The sequence below is a fragment of the Aulostomus chinensis genome, chromosome 17, assembly GCF_037954235.1.
Source record: "Aulostomus chinensis isolate RoL2024-O1b breed Wild chromosome 17, RoL_Achi_v1.0, whole genome shotgun sequence".
Classification (NCBI taxonomy): Eukaryota; Metazoa; Chordata; class Actinopteri; order Syngnathiformes; family Aulostomidae; genus Aulostomus; species Aulostomus chinensis.
In genome coordinates, this window is record NC_141336.1 from 13,094,673 (window position 1) to 13,118,367 (window position 23,695).

Consider the following 23,695-nt stretch of genomic DNA (forward strand, 5'->3'; position numbering starts at 1 on the left):
CCGATTTAACCAGTCACGAGACACTACCATGACGTGTCGGAAATCTTCAGCCAATCACAGCGCTGCTTGTTGAAGAGAGGTTTACACTGACATAAGCCGAGGCCTTTTAGCTAGGAGACGGGAAGGTATGGTGACAGTTGTTGTACCGGCTTCATGAACTACTTCTAAAGTTTGCGTAACAAACCATTGACCGGACTTGGCTTTTTTAGAATATATTTAACATGCTGACAAACTATTAGTCCTTAGCTCGCTGCAGTGTTTCTGTGAAACATATCGTGGCTGCTCTCATCGAGGGGTCTGGCTCAAATTTTAGCTGACATCCAGCTGAATAGGACGAAACCACCAGAGAGCATGTGTGAATAGCTGTATTGTGGGGCAGTTCAGGATCAAACCGACAGGCCTCCGCTATACATGCAGATGCCTGAGTTCTGTGTGTTGTTTGGGATTCAGTTTGCCTCATCATAGCTGCGTTCAGGTTGTCACAGCGTGTGGCTGTACTGAGGAGGAGTACATTACCGGTGACAGCGAGCTGCCCTCTTGTTCGTGGTCGCGCTTTTCTGTCAGCTCACAGCACTAAAGTACCTCCATATCTGCTGAGGATGCGACAGACTTACAAATCCAGGAACACACCAGCGTCCGGTTCCCAAGGCTCGGTCGAACCTGGGGCCTCAGTTGATGACCCGGCACAGCGGGAGGTTAGTCAGGCTGCGGGGGATGATGAAGGAGGCGGAGGCGGGGAGGAGAATCTCGGAGACAGCGAGATCATCAAGTCACCCAGTGATCCCAAACAGTACAGGTGGGAGCTTCTGATATACTTAATATACTCTGCAAGTGTGTAAAATCAATAATTTCAATTTAGTCACTGTTGGACAAATCAAGCGTGTGCTTTCCAAAGTTACAATGTCTTAAGTAGCTACACAGTTAAATCTGCCCTTTGATGGACTGGCGACCCGTCCAGGGTGAACCCCGCCTCTCGCCCAATGTCAGCTGGGATAGACTCCAGCCCCCACCCGCTACCCTTAACGGATAATATATATAGAAAATAGATGGATGGATGGACAATTACCTCTTTGTTTTCTCTTGATAATAGGCACTGCAGTTATATAGTTCCATTCATTAATCATTACCTGAACAAGTGCAAATCCAAATGTTAAGCAACAGAAGAGAGTTATAAGACTTGCAAGCAAAAGTACATGGCCTTAATTTCAGACATTAGTTTCTATTCATGTGTAAAATGAAAGTTTTAACTGAGAGGGAGTCCATACAAGGTTCATGCAGTTGTGAAATAACTGTAAAACGTCCATCCATCCATCCATCCATTTTTCCCCGCTTATTCCTGTTAAGGGTCGTGGGGGGGCTGGAGCCTATCCCAGCGGCTACGGGCGAGAGGCGGGGTTCACCTTGGACAGGTCGCCAGTCCATTGCAGGAACAGGGAGAACATGGAAACTCCACACAGGAAGATCCCGTGCTCGAGCTGAGACTCGAACCCTGAATCTTCTTGCTGTGAGGCGACAGTGCTGACCACTGCACAACCGTGCCGCCCCCTGTAAAAAGTAAAAATAGAATTTGAAATAGCAATTTCCAGGACCTGGAATATAGAAAAATTTGGAAGAATTGTGTAAATTTGACCCATGAATACCTGCATAGATGTGATCCAGTATCTTTAAGTAAATATTGAATTATTTTGATACTTGTTTATGTTGTATCAAACCATGCTTGATGACAATTTTAACAAAATGGTGGTCAATTTTTGAATTCTGTGTATTTCTTACGTGTAAATAAATGGAATGGAAATAAAATTGTATGAATGTGAAAGAGTTCAGAAAAACACAGAATGGGACAAATGCAAAACAAAAAGTCAATGTGTGGAAAACAGATTGAAAATCAAATGGAAAAAGTGTTCCTATATTGGCGGTATGGTGGTGCAGTGGTCAGCACTGTCGCCTCACAGCAAGAAGGTTCCAGGTTTGAGTCTCGGCTCCAGCACGGGATCTTTCTGTGTGGAGTCTCCATGTTCTCCCTGTTCCTGTGTGGGTTCTCTCTGGTACTCCAGCTTCTTCCCACCGTCCAAAGACATCAAGAGGGGACGAGGCTGATTGATACTCTAAATTGACCGTAGGTGTGACTGTGAGTGTGAATGGTTGTCTGTCTCTATGTGTTGGCCCTGTGATGGACTGGTGACCTGTCCAGGGTGAACCCAGCCTCTCGCCTGAAGGCTGCTGGGATAGGCTCCACCCCCCTGTGACCCTTAACAGGATAAGAGGAAGAAAATGGATGGATGTTCCTATATTACCTTGTGTCATTTCCTGATCTTAAATCTAAATGGATCATACAAAATAATGACAGAAAAAAGATGTAGTAATAAGCTTCGTCCTCTGCCCTGCTTGGCTTGTGTCACTGCCTCAAGTTTCACTGCCCATTATTTATTCACTTTATTATTTGAATTGAATACATTGAAGAAGACAAGAAGAAACTTGACATAAAAAAGTAATTTCCCTGTAAAATGAGTAAATTTTAGTGTGTAAAGTGGAAAAATGGTGAAAGCAGTGGTCTCACTGTTCATTTGAGTACCTGACTGATGTTTTCAGACCGACTTGAAATATCCTTTAACACCAATACTCGGATAAGATGTTTCCATCCCCATGAGTATTTAAATTATGCATTGTAGCCCTGTTTCATCATGAATTCCTTCTATTCTGTACTTATTCTCCTTCCTCGTTATTATGTGATTGTATTTCCAATGAAAGACACGAAGACACTCTTTTTTTTTTTTTTTTTACCTTCGCCAAGGAGAGCTATGCTTTCATTTCGGTTTGTTGTCTGTCTGTAAATGATCAACAACTGTCAGTCTGTTCCTGGACCCTTTGTGGAGGGGGCGGAGCACAAGCCAGGGAAGGAGCTGTTAAATTTCAGGGCAGATACTGATATCTTCATTAATATCTCAGGAACTCTTACATGGACCTTGGCGGAGTTCAACACTCTCAGTGCCCTTCTAGTCTTGTATTTGTACAAGAGCAGAAAATGTACTCCAACCAGTGCATTAGTGTAGTATTAGAACTCTTGTAATGTAGTTTTATGGGATGAGTTCATGTTATAAGCATCAGTGTCTCTGAGGGCCATATTGCTGTGAGAAAAAAATACCCCAAAAAGGCACTATTTATGCCAACTGTACACATCTTTTACTGACACTTTTGCAGTGGTCTAACATTGCATTGCATTTCCTAACTAACTAGCCAGCTCAGCTCAGCAGTCTTTGAGGGTCTTGGCTCCCTCATGCACACTCTGAAGATAGAGAAGTATCTATATTGCTGTGAAAAAAATACCCCAAAAAGGCACTATTTATGTGATCTATGGTGCCAGGCTGTCAGCAGATAGTGCTATGTGTGTGCCGCACCTTCGAAGCGTGTTCAGCTCAGTTTTGGTTTTTGGAAGGTTCGGAATCAGAATACAAAGCGTGGCGAAAAAGAGGCAGTCATTAGACATCTAATTATTTGGGTGTGACATCACTGAAACCACTCAACGTCTCTCCTGTCATTCCCTGTAAAGCCCAGGTTGCACCTGAACTTAGCTTGTTGTCTTTTCAGTGACGTATGCATCTCAGCTCGGGAGACGTGAGCGAAGAAATGCACCTCCTCGCGCACCTTAACTTGACATTTTATTTTTATATAATAGAGCAGCAGGCTTGGGAGGAGGTGGTGATCCGTGTTTCCATGTTTTTAGGCATCGCTAGAACCACATTGAAATGCCGCACATCTGCTGATCTGATTGATGCGCTCTTTAAATAGCATGTCACAGATAACGCCATTGACCAAAGACCAGCCTCCCCTTGGTCTATGGTGCAAACGTTTTCTAGTGTCCCAAAATAGCAGTGCTCCGTGGTTGCACCAGACCACGCCTCATTAACATACTTAAGCACCTGCCGGTAAAGATGGAGTGCAAGTTCATTTTCAAGTGAAAGTGCGAGGGCGGTTGGCATGAAAACCTCATTTGCGCTGGCATGAAACTAGCAATGATGCTTGTGCTTGATCTAGCACCAGCTCGTGCCATGCTGAAGATAGGGCCCGAAGCCTCAGAGGGTAAAAGGCAGTTTGCTAAGAGACAGTTGAGCTAAAGTTCAGGTCACAATAAAACAACGAGAGTACCAACACTTTCATGCTCATATCCAGATTCATATTTCAATTCCAGCTTTGCATCCTTTACGCAGCCTCTCAGTTCATCCTGCTGTTTTAGCTCTTATCTCTCTAAGGCCCCCCTCTCTAAAAGTCACTTCCTTTTTAATCCTCTAACTTCTGGGAGCCAGCTGAGGGTCAGCATCCCTGTACTTGTGGGGCATTCGGACATATTTGCTCACAAGGATTGAGTTTGCATATGCGAATATTATTTAAAGTATAGACTTGAAATTTTGAAAATCTGACTTTGTAACTATGTGTGTGATGGGCAAACAAGGAAAGGAATATTTTTCCCCTTAAAAGCCATGTGTGTTGCCTCTTTTTTGGTACAGGTACATCGTTCTGGACAACAGTCTGCGAGCTCTTCTCATCTCTGACTACAGCGGTCCAGCAGCTTCAGAAGATGAGGATGGAGATGAAGATGAAGAGGTAGAAGAAGAAGAGGAAGAAGAGGATGAATCTGGAGAAGAAACAGAAGATGAGTCTGAGGAAGATGACGATGGGGAGGGAAGTGATGATGAGGATGAAGATGGCAACGAGGAGGGGAAAAAGAAGAGAGGAAATGCAGAAAAACAGGTATTGCATGAAAATGTGACATGAAGGTCGATTTCTGTTATCATCGGTGTTCATGAGAAGTCGGAAGAGGAAGAAGAGAAGTCAGAATGAGACTGAAGACATTTCTGTTGGCAGGAATGTCTCATCAATCAAAAACATTGATTGATGTTTTAGAATGATTGACAGCCTAATAACAAATAATTATACTGTTGAATAAACAAACTTCACAGATAAGATGAAAAACCTCAGACAGCTCAGAGAGAAGCAAGTCAGAGTGTCTGACTCTGATGAAGGCCCAGTAGTGCTGACATGTTTGTTTGTACTATTAAAAGCTGCATCAGTCTATCTGCTGCAGTCATTAGAATTTAACTGTTAAGAGCCTTATTTGGATTTTTTTTCTTTTTTTTTCTTTTTAGTTGTTCGGTTGGTGGTTAAAAATGACAAACCTTCCAGGAATCTTCTTGCACACAAAGCTTAAACTACTGTATACGAGCACAAGACTCATACCAAACTTGTGTGTGCCTGTGCCTGTGTGTGTGTGTGCGCGTGTGTGTGTGTCAGTCTGCAGCAGCCTTGTGTGTTGGAGTTGGCAGTTTCTGTGACCCCAGTGACCTCCCTGGCCTTGCCCACTTTCTGGAACACAGTAAGTACGAGTAATTACAGTGAGTACTCTTGGATGGCAGCGAGGCTTCTTTAAAAATCTCTGCATCTCTTTTGTTCGGTGCTTGTGTCTTATGGGTATATGTCTCATGGCTCAGATGTAGGGTGACTGCCAAGTAACCAAAGGGTTGCTGGGTCGGTCCTCATTTCCCCAGTGACTGTGTCAAAGTGTCCTTGAGAAAGATACTAGTTGGCACCTTTCATAGCAGCCTCCACTACCATCAGTGTGTGTGTGTGTGTGTGTGTGTGTGTGTGTGTGTGTGTGTGTGTGTGTGTGTGTGTGTGTGTGAATGAGGCAACCTTGTAAAGCACTTTGAAAGTTTGAAAAGGAGTCCATCTTGTACATCGACTAAGATTGAGGGAGATGTGGGTGTGTTAGAGAGCACAGAACTAACAGGGACTTGGTCTTGTGCAGCCAAACAGAGTTTTTCATTTTATGTAGATTTCACTAAACCTGCTTGTGTAATCAGCACATTTCCAACCTCTAAACATAATTTGCATCTCCAACCACAGAACAGAATCATTCATTCACACAAGCGCAGTTGAATTGACTTGTGGAATTGTGGACACTGCAAAATAAGGAAATGATGCTAAGTGATCAGGAAATGGATACACACCATTAAGTTGTCATTAAACATGGATAATAGAGGGCTGAAATTCTACACCAAGCTTAGTAGATAAATAAAGGCCTAACTCGGATTAGTGCAGCAATAATAAACAAACCCTGTAGGGAAGGCAGCTACACTGGAGTGGATATCTGACCTGATCAGACACAAGTGGCCCAATCCACACTTTTACCTACACATAAGAAAATAGACGCAGAGAAAAAGCCATAAATAGACAAACTGGTATACAAGCTTGTTTTTGACACGTGATGAGCAAAACTGGGGCTCAAAAAAACTGCTTCCCTTATGGGAGTGTCTTCTGTTCATGCATCAAACATCTACACCTGCTTTCATTTATACAACATGACTTTCTCTCTCTCCCTCTCCTTTATTTATTTATTTATATATATATATATATTTTTTTTTTTAAACTAAGATTCAAAACGTGACCCTCCATGATTGCTTGTGCATTAGAAAGAACTTGCTCATCTGTGCTCTTGCAGCAGAACACAGTTTTAGATGTGTGGCCTGTTTGTACGTTACATGCCACATTGGGACAAAAATATGCTTCATGTGTTGGTACATCTGCCATAGAGTCCCCCCCCCCCCCCCCCCAAAAAAAAAGGAAAAAAATTTCCGTCTTCCATTGAATTGCATTCCGCTCTATTGATGCGTCTGTCAGTGACAAAATTGTTGTGTCTGTCTCGTCCACTGATGTGAAGAGGTTTCTGACGGGCCAGTCTGAAAACATGGCTATGCTCATTGTTACAGACTGTCATGAGAACTCTCATGAAATATTAACAACAATATGTTTAGAGCTGTACTTTAAGGCAGAGAAAAATGGACATTCAATTCCAATGGGGTTTGGCTGGAAGTCAAGTCATTATGTTTGTGTTTACATCAGTTGACCACATGGATGATACATTTATCAGCCGTAACATTATGAACACTGACAGGGGAAGTAAATAACACTTATTATCTTGCTACAGTGGCACGTGTGGGGAATATATGAGGCAGCAAGTGCACACTTCCTTGTTGAGATTGAGATGTTGGAATCAGGAAAAATGGGTGAGCTTAAGGATCCGCCTTAAGGACCGTCACAATGATGGTTAGTTGACTGGGTCGCAGTATCTCCAAAACTGCAGATCTTGTTGGGTGTTCCCAGTCTGCAGTGGTTAGTACCACTACCACAAGTGGTCAAACAGAAGACAGTCAGTGAACTGGTGACAGGTTAATGGGCACCTAAGCTCACCGTTACACGTGGAGAATCAAGGTGAACCTGTGTTGTCACACATGGCTGATCGTTGGTTCTGCCAATGTGAGAACACACAAGTAAGGGGCTGCATAGCCACAGGCCAGTCAGAGCACCCACGCCTATCCCTGTCCACCCTCAAAAGCAGCTAAAATGATCCCTTGAACATTAGAACTCAGTTGAAGAATGTGGACTTGTCTGATGAATCACATTCTCCTGGACATCTTGTGGATGGCCAGGTATGTGGGCATGGCTTAGCTGAGGAAGAAATGGCACCACTGTGCGGCAGAGGCAGTGTAAAGCTTTGAGTAGAGCTGGGTATCACCACTGACCTCCCCATACGATACGATTTCGATACACTAGGTCCCAAGTCGATATGATTTCCGATACGATTCGATACAATATATGATACGATATTTTAGTTACAATACCAATTTTGCTTCGGTAATGGAAGAGATTCTCAGAGGACTAATGCTGTAAATTCAATTGTAAAAGTAACCCTCTAACCTGCTGCATAATTAAATATTAATATTTACATTGAGAACTGACCATTAAACAATAGTTATACAACATCATGCACTTTTTATTTAAATATATGACCGACTGTATTCAAAACAGAAGGGCAACTTAGACTTCCACAAACTGTCAGCAGCTCAGCAAGATGACTCGCGGTGTGGCGAGCTTCAATCGCCTGCGTTTGTAAAATGTGGGACATGAGGGACCAGTTACTGTCAATGTAATGAGAGGTGATGGTCAAGTAGGAATCCGTAGCTCTGCTCGTCCAGCTGTCGCAAGTGATGGCAACTCTCTCTGCCGATTTCATTGCAGTTGCGATGTTGTTTTTAACATCTCTGTACATCTTTGGGATTGTGACTTTCCGTGTCAGAAGCACATACCGTGGTTCCAGTGTCTGGATGAGGTGTCTGAAGCCTACATTTTCTACCACACAGTATGGTCTGAGATCCTTGCAGATAAAAATTGCCAGAGCCGAAGTGATGTTCTCTGCACATGGAGGCGTGGATGGAAACTTCATCCCAAATGCTTTCTCCAGCGAGGGTTGTTGCAGTGACTTGTAGTTTCCTGGTTGTTGAGTGTACTCTTGGTGATGCCTAGTCAAATGGCTCCGGAGATTAGTTGTATTTCCGTTGTACTTAACCTCTACTTTGCACATTTTGCGCACAGCATTATTTTTGTCAAGTTGGGTGCAGTTTTCTTGCTTCTTAAAGCCGAAGTGCTGCCAGACATCGGCTCTTAAATTTGCCGGAGATTAAAGTTGCGCTTCCGCCATCTTGTTGTTCTCTGATCGGAGGCACATGGCCTGGATCTCGCGAGATCTGATAATCTGACTGCAATAACGTTGCACTACGCACTAAATCATGCGAGACTAAAGGGGCAAACAAAAACAAAAAAATAAACGGGTAAAATCGAATGCATTCTAAAAGATTGATACTGGGATTTATGCATCGCTAATCTTTCCTACAAATGTATATCGATAAAATATCGGTATATAGACATTTTTAACCCACCTCTAGCTTTGAGTAATGTTCAGCAGGGAAACTTTGGTCCATTCATGTGGATATCACTTTGACACGGACCTCTTAGCTAAACATTGGTGCAGCCACATGACAATGGCCTCTTTCTCCAGGATACCATGTCCTGCCAGTACAAAAAATGGTTCAGGAATGGTTTGAGGAACACAACAATGAGTTGAAGGCATTGACTTTGTTCAGGACTTCCCACAGATGTTGAATTAGATTGCTTAGAACCAAACAAGTCAGATCCATGCAGGCTCCACCTTGCAACTTACAGGACTTAAAGCATCTGTTGATAATATCTTGGTGCAAGATACAGCAACATTCCCTCAGAGGTCCTGCTTGGTTGACTTAAATCTGCTTTGATGACAGTAGAGAGACTTGCATAACATTAAGAGGGTGGTTATAATGTTATGGCTGACTTGTGTCAAACAGAAACGTGAGGTACATCACCAATTAGCTGTAATGGAATTTCCTCACATTTAATCTTCCTCCACGAAGGGCTGGGCCATATAGATAGACAAATATTACAAGTAGATATTTTTGACCAAATACCTCTATCTATAATGTGGCCCTGTTTTGAAGATGGCTATTAGTTTGTTCATAAAATATCAACACAAAGAGATTTTTTGACAATGACTAAGTGGATACAGGCAAATATTAGAATACCTAGAAAAATACAGTAAGTTTAGAAAATTGCTTTACTCTAATAAAACTGGTAAAACCAGGGAAAAAAAAAACACTTATGCTATATCACAGTATAAAGATACAGTATTAAATAAAACATAGTTTCACTGTATATTGCCTAGCCCTAATCAGTCATGGTAAAGTCATGGAATTTTAAAATTTCCCTCTCTGCGCCATGAAATTGAATATAATCAAAGGACATTTTGGAAAACTCTCAGATTTTAATTTAGTCCTCTTAAATTAAATGAATTAGGTGGTGCTGGAGTAATCTTCCATGGACAATCCTCCATATAATGTCAGACATTCAATCTTTTAATCCATCTTAATTATTAAAGTCAAAATTGCTTGCAGCTTGACGCAAACAAGAAAGCAGAGACAATGACGAGACATCTTTAAAAAAATGGAGTAGACCTGTGTGTGTGTGTGTGTGTGTGTGTGTGTGTGTGTGTGTATGTGAGCGAGAGAGAGAGAGAGTTTGCGTGTGTGTGTTTCATCACTTTGATTGTCGAATGTTTTTGCTCGAACATTGCATCATACTCTGGGTATGTCTAATTCTTTAACAATACATGGTGGAGCTCAACTCTTTTGTAAACGCACACGTGCAGTGTGCACAGCCTTGTTGCACCAAGCAGTTCCTAATAACTTCAAAGGAATGCCGCGCTAGTTCAGTGAATAATTGAATTACAGGATTGCATTTTTTAGCAGTTTAAATCAGGAGTTATTTTTGTTAAAGCTCTTTTTTTTTAAATGATAATACAATTTTAATTGTGTATTAGCAAGTCAGTTGAGTCTGATGCTTGAAAGCCAGTGACACATTTGTTATCCTAAGTGCCTGTATAGCTATTTCTGAAATGCAGAGCAATGAAAGGGTGTGTAGTCGGAGTTTTTGAACTGAATATGAACATGAGTTAGAATGAAAAGACCTCTGTACATTTCTGTTGATGCATTTAAAAGTTGTGATTGGTTAGGATATCGTATAACATCCTTGAAAGGTCTCTGAAAGTTTATGAAATTCTCTCTGTGAAACTGTGTGGGGAACCTTGTATGTTATTGATTAACAGTCGCTGCCCTCTGGTGTGTTTTTCTGTCAGTGGTGTTCATGGGCAGTGAGAAATACCCCTCCGAAAACGGCTTTGATGCATTCCTCAAGAAACACGGAGGAAGCGACAACGCCTCGACCGACTGTGAGAGGACCGTCTTCCAGTTTGACGTCCAGAGGAAAAGCTTCAAAGAGGCACTTGACAGGTGAGAAAGGATCACATTTTTTTGTTGTTGTTTTTGAAGCAGCATCTGAAGAGGTGGACTTCTGAAGTATCGGTAAATGTAAAAACAGAAATGAGAAAAGAAGAAAACAAACCTGGAAAAGCGCTTGAAACCAAAAAGGAATATTTAAAATGAGTCTTGATCTTGTGGTTCATACATAGAATGCGCTCGTTCTTCAACTGTTAACGCGCAGGAGATCGATCATGGCTAAGTGCTTGTTAGCATAGTTGTATTGAATGCTAGCATTGGGGCACCAGAGCAAACCGTCTCAAAACACACACTCGTAACAGTTTCTGCCTGCGTTATTAGAACTGGGGATGTGCTTAACATTTGAAATGAAACAAACAGAACAGTTCAAAATAAGAGACAATGCTCTTCCTGGAACCGTCACCTTATCATGGTGGAGGAGTTTGAGTGCCCTAAGGACCCTAGGAGCTACAGTATGCTGTGGGGGGCATTTTGCCCCTGGTAGGGTCACCCAAGGCAGACTGGTCCTAGGTGAAGGGCCAGATAAAAATGGTTCAGAAGACCCCTCAGAGAAGAAGAACAAGGAGTCTGTGTATCCAGCCCAGAGGGTTACTGGGGCCCAGCCCTGGAGCCAGGCCTGGGGTAGGGGCCTGTGGGCGAGCGCCTGGTGGTCGGGCCTTAGCCCATGGGGTCTGGCCGGGCCCAGCCCGAAAAGGTTACATGGACTCGTCCCCCCATGGACCCACCACCTGCAGGAGGAACCAGAAGGGTCCGTTGCTGTGTGATTTGGGCAGCAGACCAAGTTGGGGGCCATGGCTGTCTGATCCCCAGACACGGAAGCTGGCTTTTGGGACATGGAATGTCACCTCTCTGGTGGGGAAGGAGCCAGAGCTGGTGGAAGAGGTTGAGCGTTACCGGCTAGATATAGTTGGCCTCACCTCGACATATACCTCCGGGTCCGAAACCCAAACCCAAGTCCTTGAGAGGGGTTGGACTCTCTCCTTCGCTGGATATATTAATCAGTATTGGTGCAATTAAATCATAAGGTCAACTATTTTACTCATTAATATGCAAGCAAACTTTAGCATTAACAAATGACAGGATCATCAGTCGAACCATTCTGCTGCTTTCTGTTGTATATCAGTCTAAATCTGATTGTTTCTGTCTGGCTTGGGTATTTTCTTCCTGGCTAATATGTTGCACCTGATTATGGCCTCTCTTTCCTGACACCCTCTAAGGTGGGCTCAGTTCTTTATCTGTCCCCTGATGATCCGAGACGCCATCGATAGGGAGGTGGAGGCTGTTGACAGTGGTGAGTCTCCAAGCCTCAGTGCATCACTCCTCTGTGCCGAGAAGTTGGATTTCAGCTGTGCTGTGCTCGGAATTAAATTTCTCATCAGCTGCATTGCTGTGTCCTCATCTCCCTTTCTCTCTCTCTCTCTCTCTCTCTTTCTCTCGCTCTCTCTCTCGCTCTCTCGCTCTCTCATACACACACACACCGCTCTTTTACTTGCCATCGATTGCCGTCTTTCTTTGTTGTCTTGAGTTTTTCTGTCTTTCCCTCTGTGTGTCAGAGTACCAGCTGGCTAAGCCGTCAGACTCCCACAGGAAGGAGATGCTGTTTGGGAGTCTGGCCAAACCTGGACACCCGATGGGCAAGTTTTGCTGGGGTGAGTTAGTAAACAACCGCTGGGACACATAGTACACACAGGGCCTCCTGGGGGTATGTTCAGCACTTGTAGGAAGGAGTGCTGAGACAGACGCCAAGTTTCCTTTCTACCTGATGTCCCTGCTTACAGTTTCTCTATGATGTTCGACGGGCTGTTGATTTGCTAATTTGTGACGCCACTAGGGAATGCCCAGACTCTGAAGCAGGAGCCAAAGAAGAAGAAGATCAGCGTCTATAAGCGGCTGCGTGCCTTCTGGAAGAAACACTACTCGGCTCACTACATGACTCTGGCTGTTCAGTCAAAAGGTGAGAAAAATCTGCCATTTATGAATCAAACGGTTAAGAAATGAAAGGGAAAACTAACGGAATCAATGTCAAGGTGCACTGCAAGCCCTGGAACTCTACTTGTCTTCTTCCAAAATATATTCCTTCATTTGATGTTTTGATAATGGTGACGGAGTCTGACACACTGAATCTCTGACAGGTACTGGCTGATGTGGTGGCTGTGAAGGCAATAACGTGTTATTCCTATCATTTCTGCATTTATTTTCAAGGCCTGTCTGCAACTAACGTTGATGTTCATCATCAAGTATTCTGCCTATTAGCCTCAGGATTATTTTTATTGTTTGTAAATTGTCAAGAAAATTTGAAAAAGAAATCTCAGAAAGCTTCTGTTGCCCACCCAACAGTCTAAAAACTGACCATCAATGACAAAATGATCCGAAAAACAAAGCTGCAAATCCTTTCATTAAAAATCTGGAACCAGCAAATGGTTTTTCCTCCACAAATGGCCCTAGTGAACAATTAATTGATAATCAAGTTGCTGATTAATTTTCTTTCAATCAGCTAATCAATAAATCACTTAATTATTTCAGCTCTGATTCACTCAGTGACTCCTGTTCTGCATGAAAGCATCTGCATTTATTATCTTTCAACACTCCACGTGTCCATCAGTTGATGAGTAGATCAGCACAAATGCGATTGATTTAGTAATTTTTAAATTTATACACCAGATCATTATTTGAAAAAGAGGTCTGTTGATTAATCAACTGTTAATTAAGATGTAGCTCTCACAAGGGTGATAATTCACAAATCACCTGTAATTCCTGTATTTCTCTGTACAAAGTCAAGTGCAAATTATCCTCGCACTTTTTCTTCAAGGTTTCACAGACACTATCATGCAGCCAATTAACTACTGCAAAGAAGTCAAACGATGACGAGTGTTGACATTTGTGCTGGAAACTCCTTCCTGTTGAAAGCGTAGATAAAATGGGGGGGGGGGGGGGTGCCGAGAAATTCATCCACTTTAAAATGAAACAGAACACATTGTATGTAACTTGTATTTTCGAGGGCGGAAATAATGAGGCATTCAGGCACGATAAGAAATACTGATGACGATGTTCTTCTTAATTGCGGTATCAGCGAGTGACAGCAGTAAACTCATCTGTCAGAAACGCACAAGAGCAACTCCTGCATCTATTTACAGCAAAGCCAGACGAGCTGGGCTGAGAGGATTCGTGTTGTTTTATTAAAGAATAAAGTCAGTAATTGACCTTCTTCCATCACGCTGTGAGCAATCTGATCTCATGCTGCACACAAAGCAGGAGTGGCTTTCCACAAGCAGTGTAAACAGGCTTTTATCAATATGGTAAAATTAGGAGAGAAACATTGACATGAATAACATAAAACACTCTCGTGAATAATTTGAATTGCACATGAGTGGCAGCTAAAGAATTGCACAGCATTAGGTTTGTCATGCACTGAATGTGGGTGGCAGAAAAATTCCATAGTTTAGCTCGTCGCAGTCAAATGAACCTGATTTAACTGTCACTGTTACGTCCTTTTAAACCTCGTAACTCGATACAATAGTTAGATATTATTGAATAGTTTATCATCGGTGTTGACTCATTTATTATGTTTTTGAGATTTTATTTTTACTATTCTTTTGCTAACTTAACTTGTACCACTTTACAAAAAGTCTCTGCTTATAAAGGATTAATAAATGGTTGTAAGTGAGTTATTACTTGCGTTGTTAACACTTCGTAAACCATCAATTCGTGCTGTAAATGACTTCTAACTTAATTTCTCATACATCAATGTGGGGTCACTATTTGGCAACAGGAAGTTTGCTATACTGCTGCATTTATATCCATTTAGGTAGCAAAATCTGATTCATTCTAGATGGATAAAATATTTCATGATAGCCTCAACTTGCCAAATAATGACACTACAACCGTGTTTGAGAAATTAGATTATTTTTCCACATACGGTTTGAGACCTGTTTATGATCCCAGTAATACCGCACTTTGCAACTATTTAATAATCCTTTTATAAGCAGATATTTATTAAGAAGCGGTACCATATAACTTGTCAAGAACAGAACATCTGATTATCTACATTTAAGAAGTAACAGCAGTCTATGACAGGGGAACTGTTTTAAATGATTTAGGGATTTTCTCATCTACACGGTACAGTTGAAATAAATATTCTGCATTTGTTTTTTCTGAAATCTCCAACAAACCCAGAATCACAAGTTTTTAACTGCTAATTCCCTCCCTGTGTCTGTGCTTCAGAGAAACTGGACACGCTGGAGGAGTGGGTCCGAGAGATCTTCAGCAAGGTGCCCAACAAGTGAGTATTGGAGAAGAGGCTCTCTGTCACTGGGATAAGGTGCCGGTGTGATACAGCCTTGAGTCTGAAAATCCTCTGAGATTCAGCTCAAATGTAAATGTCAAGCCTTCCCCCATCTCCTTTTCTGGTCTATTTTATGTCTCTTCATCTCGGTCCCTTTTTTTTTTTTTTTTTTTTTTTTGGGGGGGAGCTCGAGCGCACCTGACATGGATAATTTATCCCTAAAGTCGAGCTGAATTGGTGCTCTATGATACAGCTCCACTTCTTTTTTTGCTTTATGAGTCATTTTGTCTGGTTTCTTTTTAAAGAAGCACCATACATATCACAGTTCTCTGAAGCTAGACAACCTTCAGTTTTTAATTAATTCTGCTCAATAAAAGCATTAAATTCTCCGTTAAATGTCGATGTTAATGGCCTCATCCAGGACCTCCTAACAAGCTCTCTCAGTCAAAGTAAATTCAGTTTCTAAAATCTTTTCATGAGTCCAACTTGGCTTGTTGTGTGTTTGCTTGTTTTAGAAATGATAAAATGATTAATTTTAATTAATTTGCAATAACTACTCTTACGCAAGCCACTCTTGATATGATAAACATTTTGAACAAATAAAAATTGACCACAAAATAAATTGAATTAATGCAGTTATTTAAAACTGTAATGAATTTAATTAATTTTCTTTCATAGTTGTCATTTTTCATTATCCATTTGACGAATGTGACACAGAAATCTGCAGAATCCATCCATTTCCATCTTCTTCTGCTTATCCTGTTAAGGGTTTGGGGGGGGGGGGTGGCTGGAGCCTATCCCAGCAGCCTTCAGGCGAGAGGCGGGGTTCACCCTGGACAGGTCACCAGTCCATCACAGGACCAACACACATAGACAGACAACCATTCACACTCACAGTCACACCAACGGTCAATTTAGAGTATCAATCAGCTATATCCGCAGAATCATGTTTTTTTTTAAACCAAAACTTTAAAACTGGCATTTTATTACAGTGGAAAATGTAGATAATCACCCAGTGCAGCATGCGAGGACATTGTTGAATTTCATGAATGCAGCACCATAGCTATTGTTTCTAATAATTCAGTTTTTGTCTCTGTAGTGGCCTTTCCAAGCCAGATTTCTCACACATGCTGGATCCCTTTGACACACCAGCCTTCAACAAGCTCTACAGAGGTATCGGCCTTCTCTCTCAATACTTTGATGTGTCCAACAGGGGGGTCAGGAACCACCTGTGGGTGTCCTAAATAATTGGGAGGCTTGTGAGATGGAATAAAGAATAGTATAGGTGGAAAAATAATATGTCTGCTGTGAGAAGTTTAAAGAGGCATTTCAGTCTGGCAGAAATAAGAACTCTGCTTACTTGTATGTTTGCAGTCGTTCCAGTTAGAAAAGTTCACGCTTTGAATATCACCTGGGCCCTTCCCCCTCAGGAAAAGTACTACAGGTGAGCTGTATAAAATACGGTAGTGTAAAATGCAGTAGTATGCCTTACGCGGTAGAAGAAGCATATATATATATATATATATATATATATATATATATATATAGCTAGCTAGCTAGCTAGCTAGCTCATAATAACAGAGCACGGTTTCCCCAACTTTAGAGAAATTGCATCAAATGTGTTTGTTTCTCTGTTTTCCCCATCACTGTCTCCTTTCTCTGCATTGCTGCCTCTTCATATAAACATAGAATAAGAGCAGCCAGAAGATGCCATGCTTTGCTCTGATTGTAGAAGGACTGCATCAATGTTTTTTGTTTATCCTTTTCATGCTCTTCCCTCCTCTTTTTCAGAGTGAAGCCACTCCACTACATCTCATGGCTGATTGGCCATGAAGGCACGGGAAGCATCCTCTCAGTGCTCAGGAGGAAGTGAGTGTTATTGCCTCTGTGTGTTTGTTTTTCTGATTTGAGGACCCTTCAAAACCCAATTAAAAGGTCTTCAATTTTCCGGCTATACATGAGCTTGTTCAACCTCTGAGGGAGCCCAGAGTGTGTGAGTCCAATCTTCAAACTGTACACTTTGCCAGCCCTCTTGACGGCGTGATTCAGATTCTCATCCCTGAATGTGGTTTTACAAGAGCATTTCAGCCTCTCTTTGCTAAGTGGCAAAATGATTTGCCAAACCCTCTGTAGTCGCACAATACCAATAGCCCCTCCAATGGTCCCTTTGCATCAGCACCACTTTTCAGTGTTTGACAGAATAGTTCTATTCACTGTGTCTGCTGTTTTCAATTGTTGATAAATGATAATAGTGACATTTGAGTGTACTCGGACTCTAATTCTCCGTCAAAACAAACTGCTGAGGCAGTAGAGTGGTTGTTTTTGAGTTCAGACGATTTCTTTGTCAAGGGCAGAGAGGCTGGTTTCTAAATTCGGCCATTGTTGTCCCCCCTCAGGGAAATTGGGAAACTCTTTGTTCATGTGTGTGTTTTTGTGACCAATTGGACTTTTTGAAGCTTAAAGGACGACACCAGTGTCTTTGGAAGTGTTAGTCAAATTATTCTACAACACAATTAAACCTCTTTCCTCCTGGCCTGAAAATTGCTTTTGTCTGGAATGGGAAAGTGTTTTAAATGGCTCTCAATCCCAGATCAAATGCCTCTGCAACAGATTCAGGTATTACTCTGCTTCGGTCGTGAAAGATGGGAACATAAAACCCTGGTTGGCTCGGTATCCGGTGCTATGCTACAACACGTGTAACTTCAGCGACTTTTGTCATCTTGGCCACAAATTAACTGATTAAAAAAACAAATTGAAGTAAAAGATAAGATAGAGCTAACATCAAAACACCGTCACCTCCTTCCTTTCTACTGTGCTGTTGGTATGAAGTACCCTTTTTGTGATGTAGAACGTGGACGGGCGAGGAGAAAAACAAAGGCGCCTTGTCTATTCTGTCTCAATGAGAAGGGGGTAAAATTCAGTGGGTTCACCCGGGGTGAAGAATCTTCATACACATGGGTATCTACATTTTTCTGACAACTGGTTTTCAATGAGAAGAAAACTTTCAGACTATAAAAACTTCCTTAACTGATTGCACGATTGCAGTGTACATCTTTCTACTTGTGCAGTGCATCAACACACAACAGAAAAATGTCTTTATGCAGATAAAAGCAGACATTTTGTTCACTGTGACAGACTACCCAACTGAAGTAAGTCTCAAATGTCTGCTAGTTGATGAAATGTAATGAAAAGCAACGCCTGCCTGTAAGGAAGTACAAACAGAATCGTGCTGCACATTTTTCATGCTGAGCTGACTGTCCAAGTGGGGACGTGAAAGTATTTGTTAAATTGCTATAATCAAGAAGCGCGATGTGACACATTGTCTACTTACTCCCCTGCACGTATTTTAACACTTGACACCGGTTTCTTTCAAGCTCATTGCAGCTACTGAATCATCCAGCAGTGCTGTTAAATCAATGTGTGTGTGTGTGCGTGTGTGTACGTAATTGTAGGTGCTGGGCTCTGGCTTTGTTTGGAGGGAACAGTGAAACTGGCTTCGACCAAAACACCACCTACTCCATCTTCTCCATCTCCATCACCCTCACTGACGAGGGCTACCAGAACTTCTACCAGGTACTTTTCCTCAGGGCTCTTAAGTATCATTCAGAAAATCTCCAGGAGCTTTCAATGAATACTCTAAAATAAAAGATATGCATCATAAAATTGGAAAAATACAAACTTTTAAATGTGAAAATTGAGATTAGGGATGTGAGAGGAAGCACCACTATGGCTGCTGTCGGTCGGACTTGCGTGTTGCCTCTGCATGATGGGAGTTGCACAGAGTCAAATTCACTGATTAGAAAAGACATGTAGGTCAAACTGAATGGCGAAAACAAGAGTTTGGAAATGATTACGCAGAGAGAGAGCGATTTGTTCTTCATGCTATCTTAAAAGCTCCACTTAACACTTCGCATTTTGGTTCGTACACCAGTATCAACTCGACCCAGTATGTATAGAAATTCAGCTTTCAAATAACAAATCAACTGACCGTCAAGTTGTTCTCTCCCCGAAAGACGCCGTGTTCGTAGTTCCCACAGAACTTTTACATTCAGTGTTCCGATATGAGTGTTATGGGGTGTTATTGCTCTCCATATAGATGTAATGCTGAACAACGGACTTCAGAACATGTTTTCTTTTCTTTAAAGAAATATTTAATGTAATTTAGCTTTGACGACCCTGGTTTGCATCCATTACTCTTAGGTGAAAATTAGAAGTTTAGTTCATCAGGACAAGCGTTGAGTTTGTGTCTCTCTTCCCTCTCTTACTGAGCCAGACACGCTCTATAATTTCCCTCATTCATTCAGTCCATATCAAAGCTTGAAATGAAGCCTATTAATTAGGAGAGGTTTAATGTCAGAATCTAAATCCTGATTGGATATTAAGTTGTTACTGAAGGACTAACTAAAGTCATTTCTCCGTGCAGCGGTTTTTGCTCTCTCGCTCAAATATTACACGACATCGTGCTCAGAGTAAAAGCTGATTTTCCTCCCAGTGAGACGTAGGTATATTTATTTTTTAACAGGAATTATATAGACGTGTCAACTGCATTTAAATGTATTCCCAAAAGGTTTTATCATCACACATAAAGCACTGTGATTTGTCTGTCAAAAAGGTGTGAAACAGCGGAAAATACATTGCACGTGGATGCATCAGGCACACTGGATGAATCCTGTCTTCGGCTAATTCAACCAATCAGACCAATTAACTGCTGTAGAAGCTGAAGCCAGTCAGTGTAGGAGCAAAACATCTGTTCCATGGAGCAAAGCCTACTGTTCTCAAGTTGTGATCTAAACGATGCTGTTGAAGCGTCTACGCTTATCACTTCATGAACCGCCATTGTTGTTTGGAACACAAAATCTCACATCTTCAAACCTTTACAAGAGGGTTCCTCTGTCTTCTATTTTGCATGATGTTGTGAGAAAACAGAGAACGTGTCTTATCTGTATTCTGGTTGTACGGTGCAGATATTCAAATGTTGACTGCGTCTGCAGCAGAGTAACGTGGATGTGGATGTACCCCCGCAGGACTCCAGCTGGCTTATTTGTCTCTGTTTTCAGTAATACAATAGGTAATTTCAAAGAAGTAATCTCTGTTATCAGTTGCTATGACGACTCTTGTTAGCCCAGGAGGCAGTTTTGCAATCATTCACCAGGCGTACTATTTTCTAATCTCAAGTACTTAATGGAAAATGTTGGAGTCAAGAAAGATGCATTGATAACTGCTCTTTAAACGTTGCGGCGGCCTTGGCAGACGTTGTTTACTGTAATCAAGAGCAAATCTCTGCTCTTCACTTTGAGTTGTTTGGATCAGAGGGTGCTTTTTTGTAAAGACTCTCAGTCATTCAGGGGCCAGATGCATAAAACTCTGTTTAGAATCAGCACTTGAGCTGTGTTGGCACAAAAGTATGAATGAATAAAGCCGTGCGTAGGCTTGGTTCTCATTTATAAATCTCAATCATTGTGTAATCATACATGACTAAAGTCCACTCCCACATTTTAACCATGAATGGATGTAGACACCGACTCCCTTAATTAATAGTTTCATATTACTGCTCCATTTGCACCAGAAGTTATTAAACTTAGCAAAGAAGATGAAATTGAGACAAGGAGAAAGGGGAATGTGTGTGTGGGATTTTTTTTTGGGGGGGGGGGGGTATCAGTTCTGGAACAAGGAACAGAACAAAAACTACTGAGTGGAATAAAGTAAAAGAGGCGATCAGTTGTGCACATTCAGAGCAAAAGACCTTGGCAGAAGTGAAAAGAAACAGTTGGAGTTCAAATAGGAGGCAAACACAAGGAAAGCATGACCATCACGCATCGCTGCAGGTCCTAATAGAACCCACAATTAACAAAAAACGATAATGAGGCCTGATTAGATTTAGTACAGTTAATTATTCACAAGGCAGTTTGTAAATGGTTAATCGTATATATTAAGCAAGGTGTGTGTGCATGCAAATCAAAACTAATGATTAGAGGAAATGCAAGCTCTGTGACATTAGCTGTTTTTGTTTTATGCAAAATTCTGTCTTGCCTCACCTTTCATTTTGTTTTCATGTGAGTTTATGTGGTAAAACGATGTGCACATGGGTTTTTGCACGAACACGTTGAATATACTGTACACCTGGCCGTTGGTCATTCATATTTACGTGATGTACATCGATAATCCCTCTTGGATAATCAGAGGACCTAATTTGCTGTATCACAGTGCCAGGGTACAAAACACTGTCAAGTTTCCTCATCAGTGTGGCAAGGGAGTCATTTACTTTGAGTATTTTATTTGTTACATCCACTTGGTAATTGGGGATGGAGGTCTGGAGGAACATGGTGGGATAAGAGAGAACTTGAATTCATTACAAAAATGGAGAACTTGAGCAGGAAAAGGCAAAAGATGATGAACGAATACAAGCTAGGATACACAAGGAAAGTAAATTTCAGAATAATCGTAAAGAAAAACGAATGTCGAAACAGAAGACGTGTCCGTGATCTGAAGACAAAAAAAAAAAGCAGTCAAAAACTGAACTGTGACACTACCAATCAACCAATCAATGTCCAGAAATAATAGCTTCAGTTAAGTGTCGGCCGGATCGATGAAGGATAAAGTTAATGTGACTTTTGAAATGTGCTCTAAAATCAGCAAAGTTATCCAGCAGGAGCAGGGCGGACGGCGAAGCGCATTGTGAATCGTGACATCAAAGTTGCATTTTGCTAGTGAGTCACTGCAACATGAAAATGCTGAAGGGACAAAAGACACATCCCAACTTCCATAACTATCCGTTAACGAAGTCTCAAGCATATTGTACGGTAGAAATCACGTGTTTTGTTTTGTTGGTTTTTTTTTTTAAATCTAGCCATACAATGCTCGGTTATCCTCAAACACTTAGATTTTGTGCTAAGAACTAACTATAACACTTCTGGATCAGGCTTGTTCATGGTAGCACCGGTGCAAAAGTGTTATAGTTTGTCTTCAGCTCCAATATTGCATATTCTGACCTGTCTTGCAGGTCTTGTTTTGGTCAAGTAAAAAAACGTTTTGATCATCTTTTTAACTTCATTTGTTGAGTCCGTCTCCAACTTTCTGTCACTGGGAACCATACTTAATTATTTTATTATTTTATGCTCAAAGCAGTATTAAAACCGCTCACTCCTGCCAGATTAGTGCTGCTCCCAATGCAGTCCTCTACCGCGAATAACCAAAGATTTATCACTCTAGAGTCAAATAGGCTCGTTAAACGTGCTTCTTCTCAACTGCCCAGATTTAAAACTGCTGTCTATATTCTGTTACATGTGCTTCTTTCATCCATAGCAATTACTAAAATCACACTTTGAACTGTTCTACCTCTGACAATCCTATCAGTCAGGACAGTTAATAATTATGCTCCTGTAGTCAAGAACGCAAGGCAAGGCAAGGCGATTTTATTTGTAGAGCCCGTTTTCACAAACAGTTTGTCTCAAAGGGCTTCACATGGCATCATAACAACATCCTCTGCCCTTAGACCCTCACATCGACTGAGGAAAAACTCCATAGAAAACCCTTTTAACAGGGAAAAATCTGAGAAACCTCAGGGTGAGCAACAGAGGAGGGATCCCTCACCCAGGACGGACAGACGTGCAGTAGATGTTGTTATAGAGAAGAAAACAGTTTATAATACACAATGTGGGAAACATGGAAATGTTAATAACAGTTGAAGAAGGAAGCTTCTGGTAGGGGAGGCAGGGAGAGCAAGCCAGCTTGATGGGGGGCTGGATTGCAGACTGGTTCATGGGAGGGGAGCGCAGGCCAGTGTAACAGCAGGGAAAAAAGGGGGAGGGGTAGGGGGGGCGATGCAGGCGGCGGTTGGTGCAGACAGATGGAACTCCAGTGGATCTGTGGAAACACAGAGAGACTGTGAGACACCAAGGCCAAACTACAAAGTGCAACAAGTAGTGGTAGTGACAGTTCCAAAATGTGCAGGTAGGAGAGGAGGAGAGAGGAGAGGGCTCCATGTGACCAGATGTGTCCCCCAGCAGTCTAAGCTTATAGTAGCATAGCTATAAATGGTTCAGAGCTGAACGAGCCCTAACTGAAAGCTCTGTCATAAAGGAAGGTCTTAAGCCTAGACTTAAAAGTAGTCAGAGTGTCTGCCTCTCTGACCCATGGAGAGAGCTGGTTCCACAGTAAAGGAGCCCAGTAACTGAAGGCTCTACCTCCCAGTCTGTTTTTATTGATACTGGGAATCACTAAAAGACCTGCATTCTGGGAGCGGAGTGCTCTGGTAGGACAATAAGGAATAATGAGTTCTTTCAAATAGGATGGAGCTTTATCAATAATTGCCTTATAAGTCAGCAGAAGGATTTTGAAGTCAATTCTAGATCCTACAGGAAGCCAGTGGAGAGAAGCTAAAGTGGGAGAGAGAGTGTTCTCTCTTCTTAACTCCCGTCAAAACCCTCGCTGCAGCGTTCTGGACTTGCTGGAGACTCTTTAGCGAGTTTTTGGGACATCCTGACAGGAGAGAGTTGCAGTAGTCCAGCCTAGAAGTGATAAATGCATGCACCAGTTTCTCAGCATCACTCTGGGAAAGTATAGTCCTAATCTTAGCGATACTGCGCAGATGGAAGAAGGTGGTCCTAGTCACATGCTTTATGTGGGAGCTGAAGGATAGGTCCTGGTCAAAAATGACTCCCAAGTTTCCTTGTGGTTGTACTCTGGGTCAGGGTGATGCCAT

At 41.9% G+C, this 23,695-nt stretch overlaps 1 protein-coding gene across 2 annotated transcripts in view; it reads left to right on the top strand.

Moving 5' to 3' along the window:
* Positions 1-23: 23 nt before the first annotated feature.
* The window catches only part of LOC147246365 (nardilysin-like), a 36,252-nt gene continuing 12,580 nt past the window's right edge, over positions 24-23,695 (top strand). Inside the window, exons 1-12 of one of the 2 annotated variants that reach the window (XR_015109645.1) lie at positions 24-796; positions 4,503-4,746; positions 5,287-5,368; positions 10,553-10,706; positions 11,930-12,003; positions 12,266-12,361; positions 12,544-12,666; positions 14,934-14,991; positions 16,094-16,167; positions 16,369-16,438; positions 16,786-16,863; positions 18,447-18,567. Coding sequence is in view for 1 of the 2 variants with exons in the window: in XM_086181634.1 (XP_086037760.1) it covers positions 600-796; positions 4,503-4,746; positions 5,287-5,368; positions 10,553-10,706; positions 11,930-12,003; positions 12,266-12,361; positions 12,544-12,666; positions 14,934-14,991; positions 16,094-16,167; positions 16,369-16,438; positions 16,786-16,863; positions 18,447-18,567 (1,371 nt within the window). In the remaining variant the exon portion in view is untranslated. The remainder of the gene's footprint in view (positions 797-4,502; positions 4,747-5,286; positions 5,369-10,552; positions 10,707-11,929; positions 12,004-12,265; positions 12,362-12,543; positions 12,667-14,933; positions 14,992-16,093; positions 16,168-16,368; positions 16,439-16,785; positions 16,864-18,446; positions 18,568-23,695) is intronic. The other variant, XM_086181634.1, reaches the window with a different exon arrangement.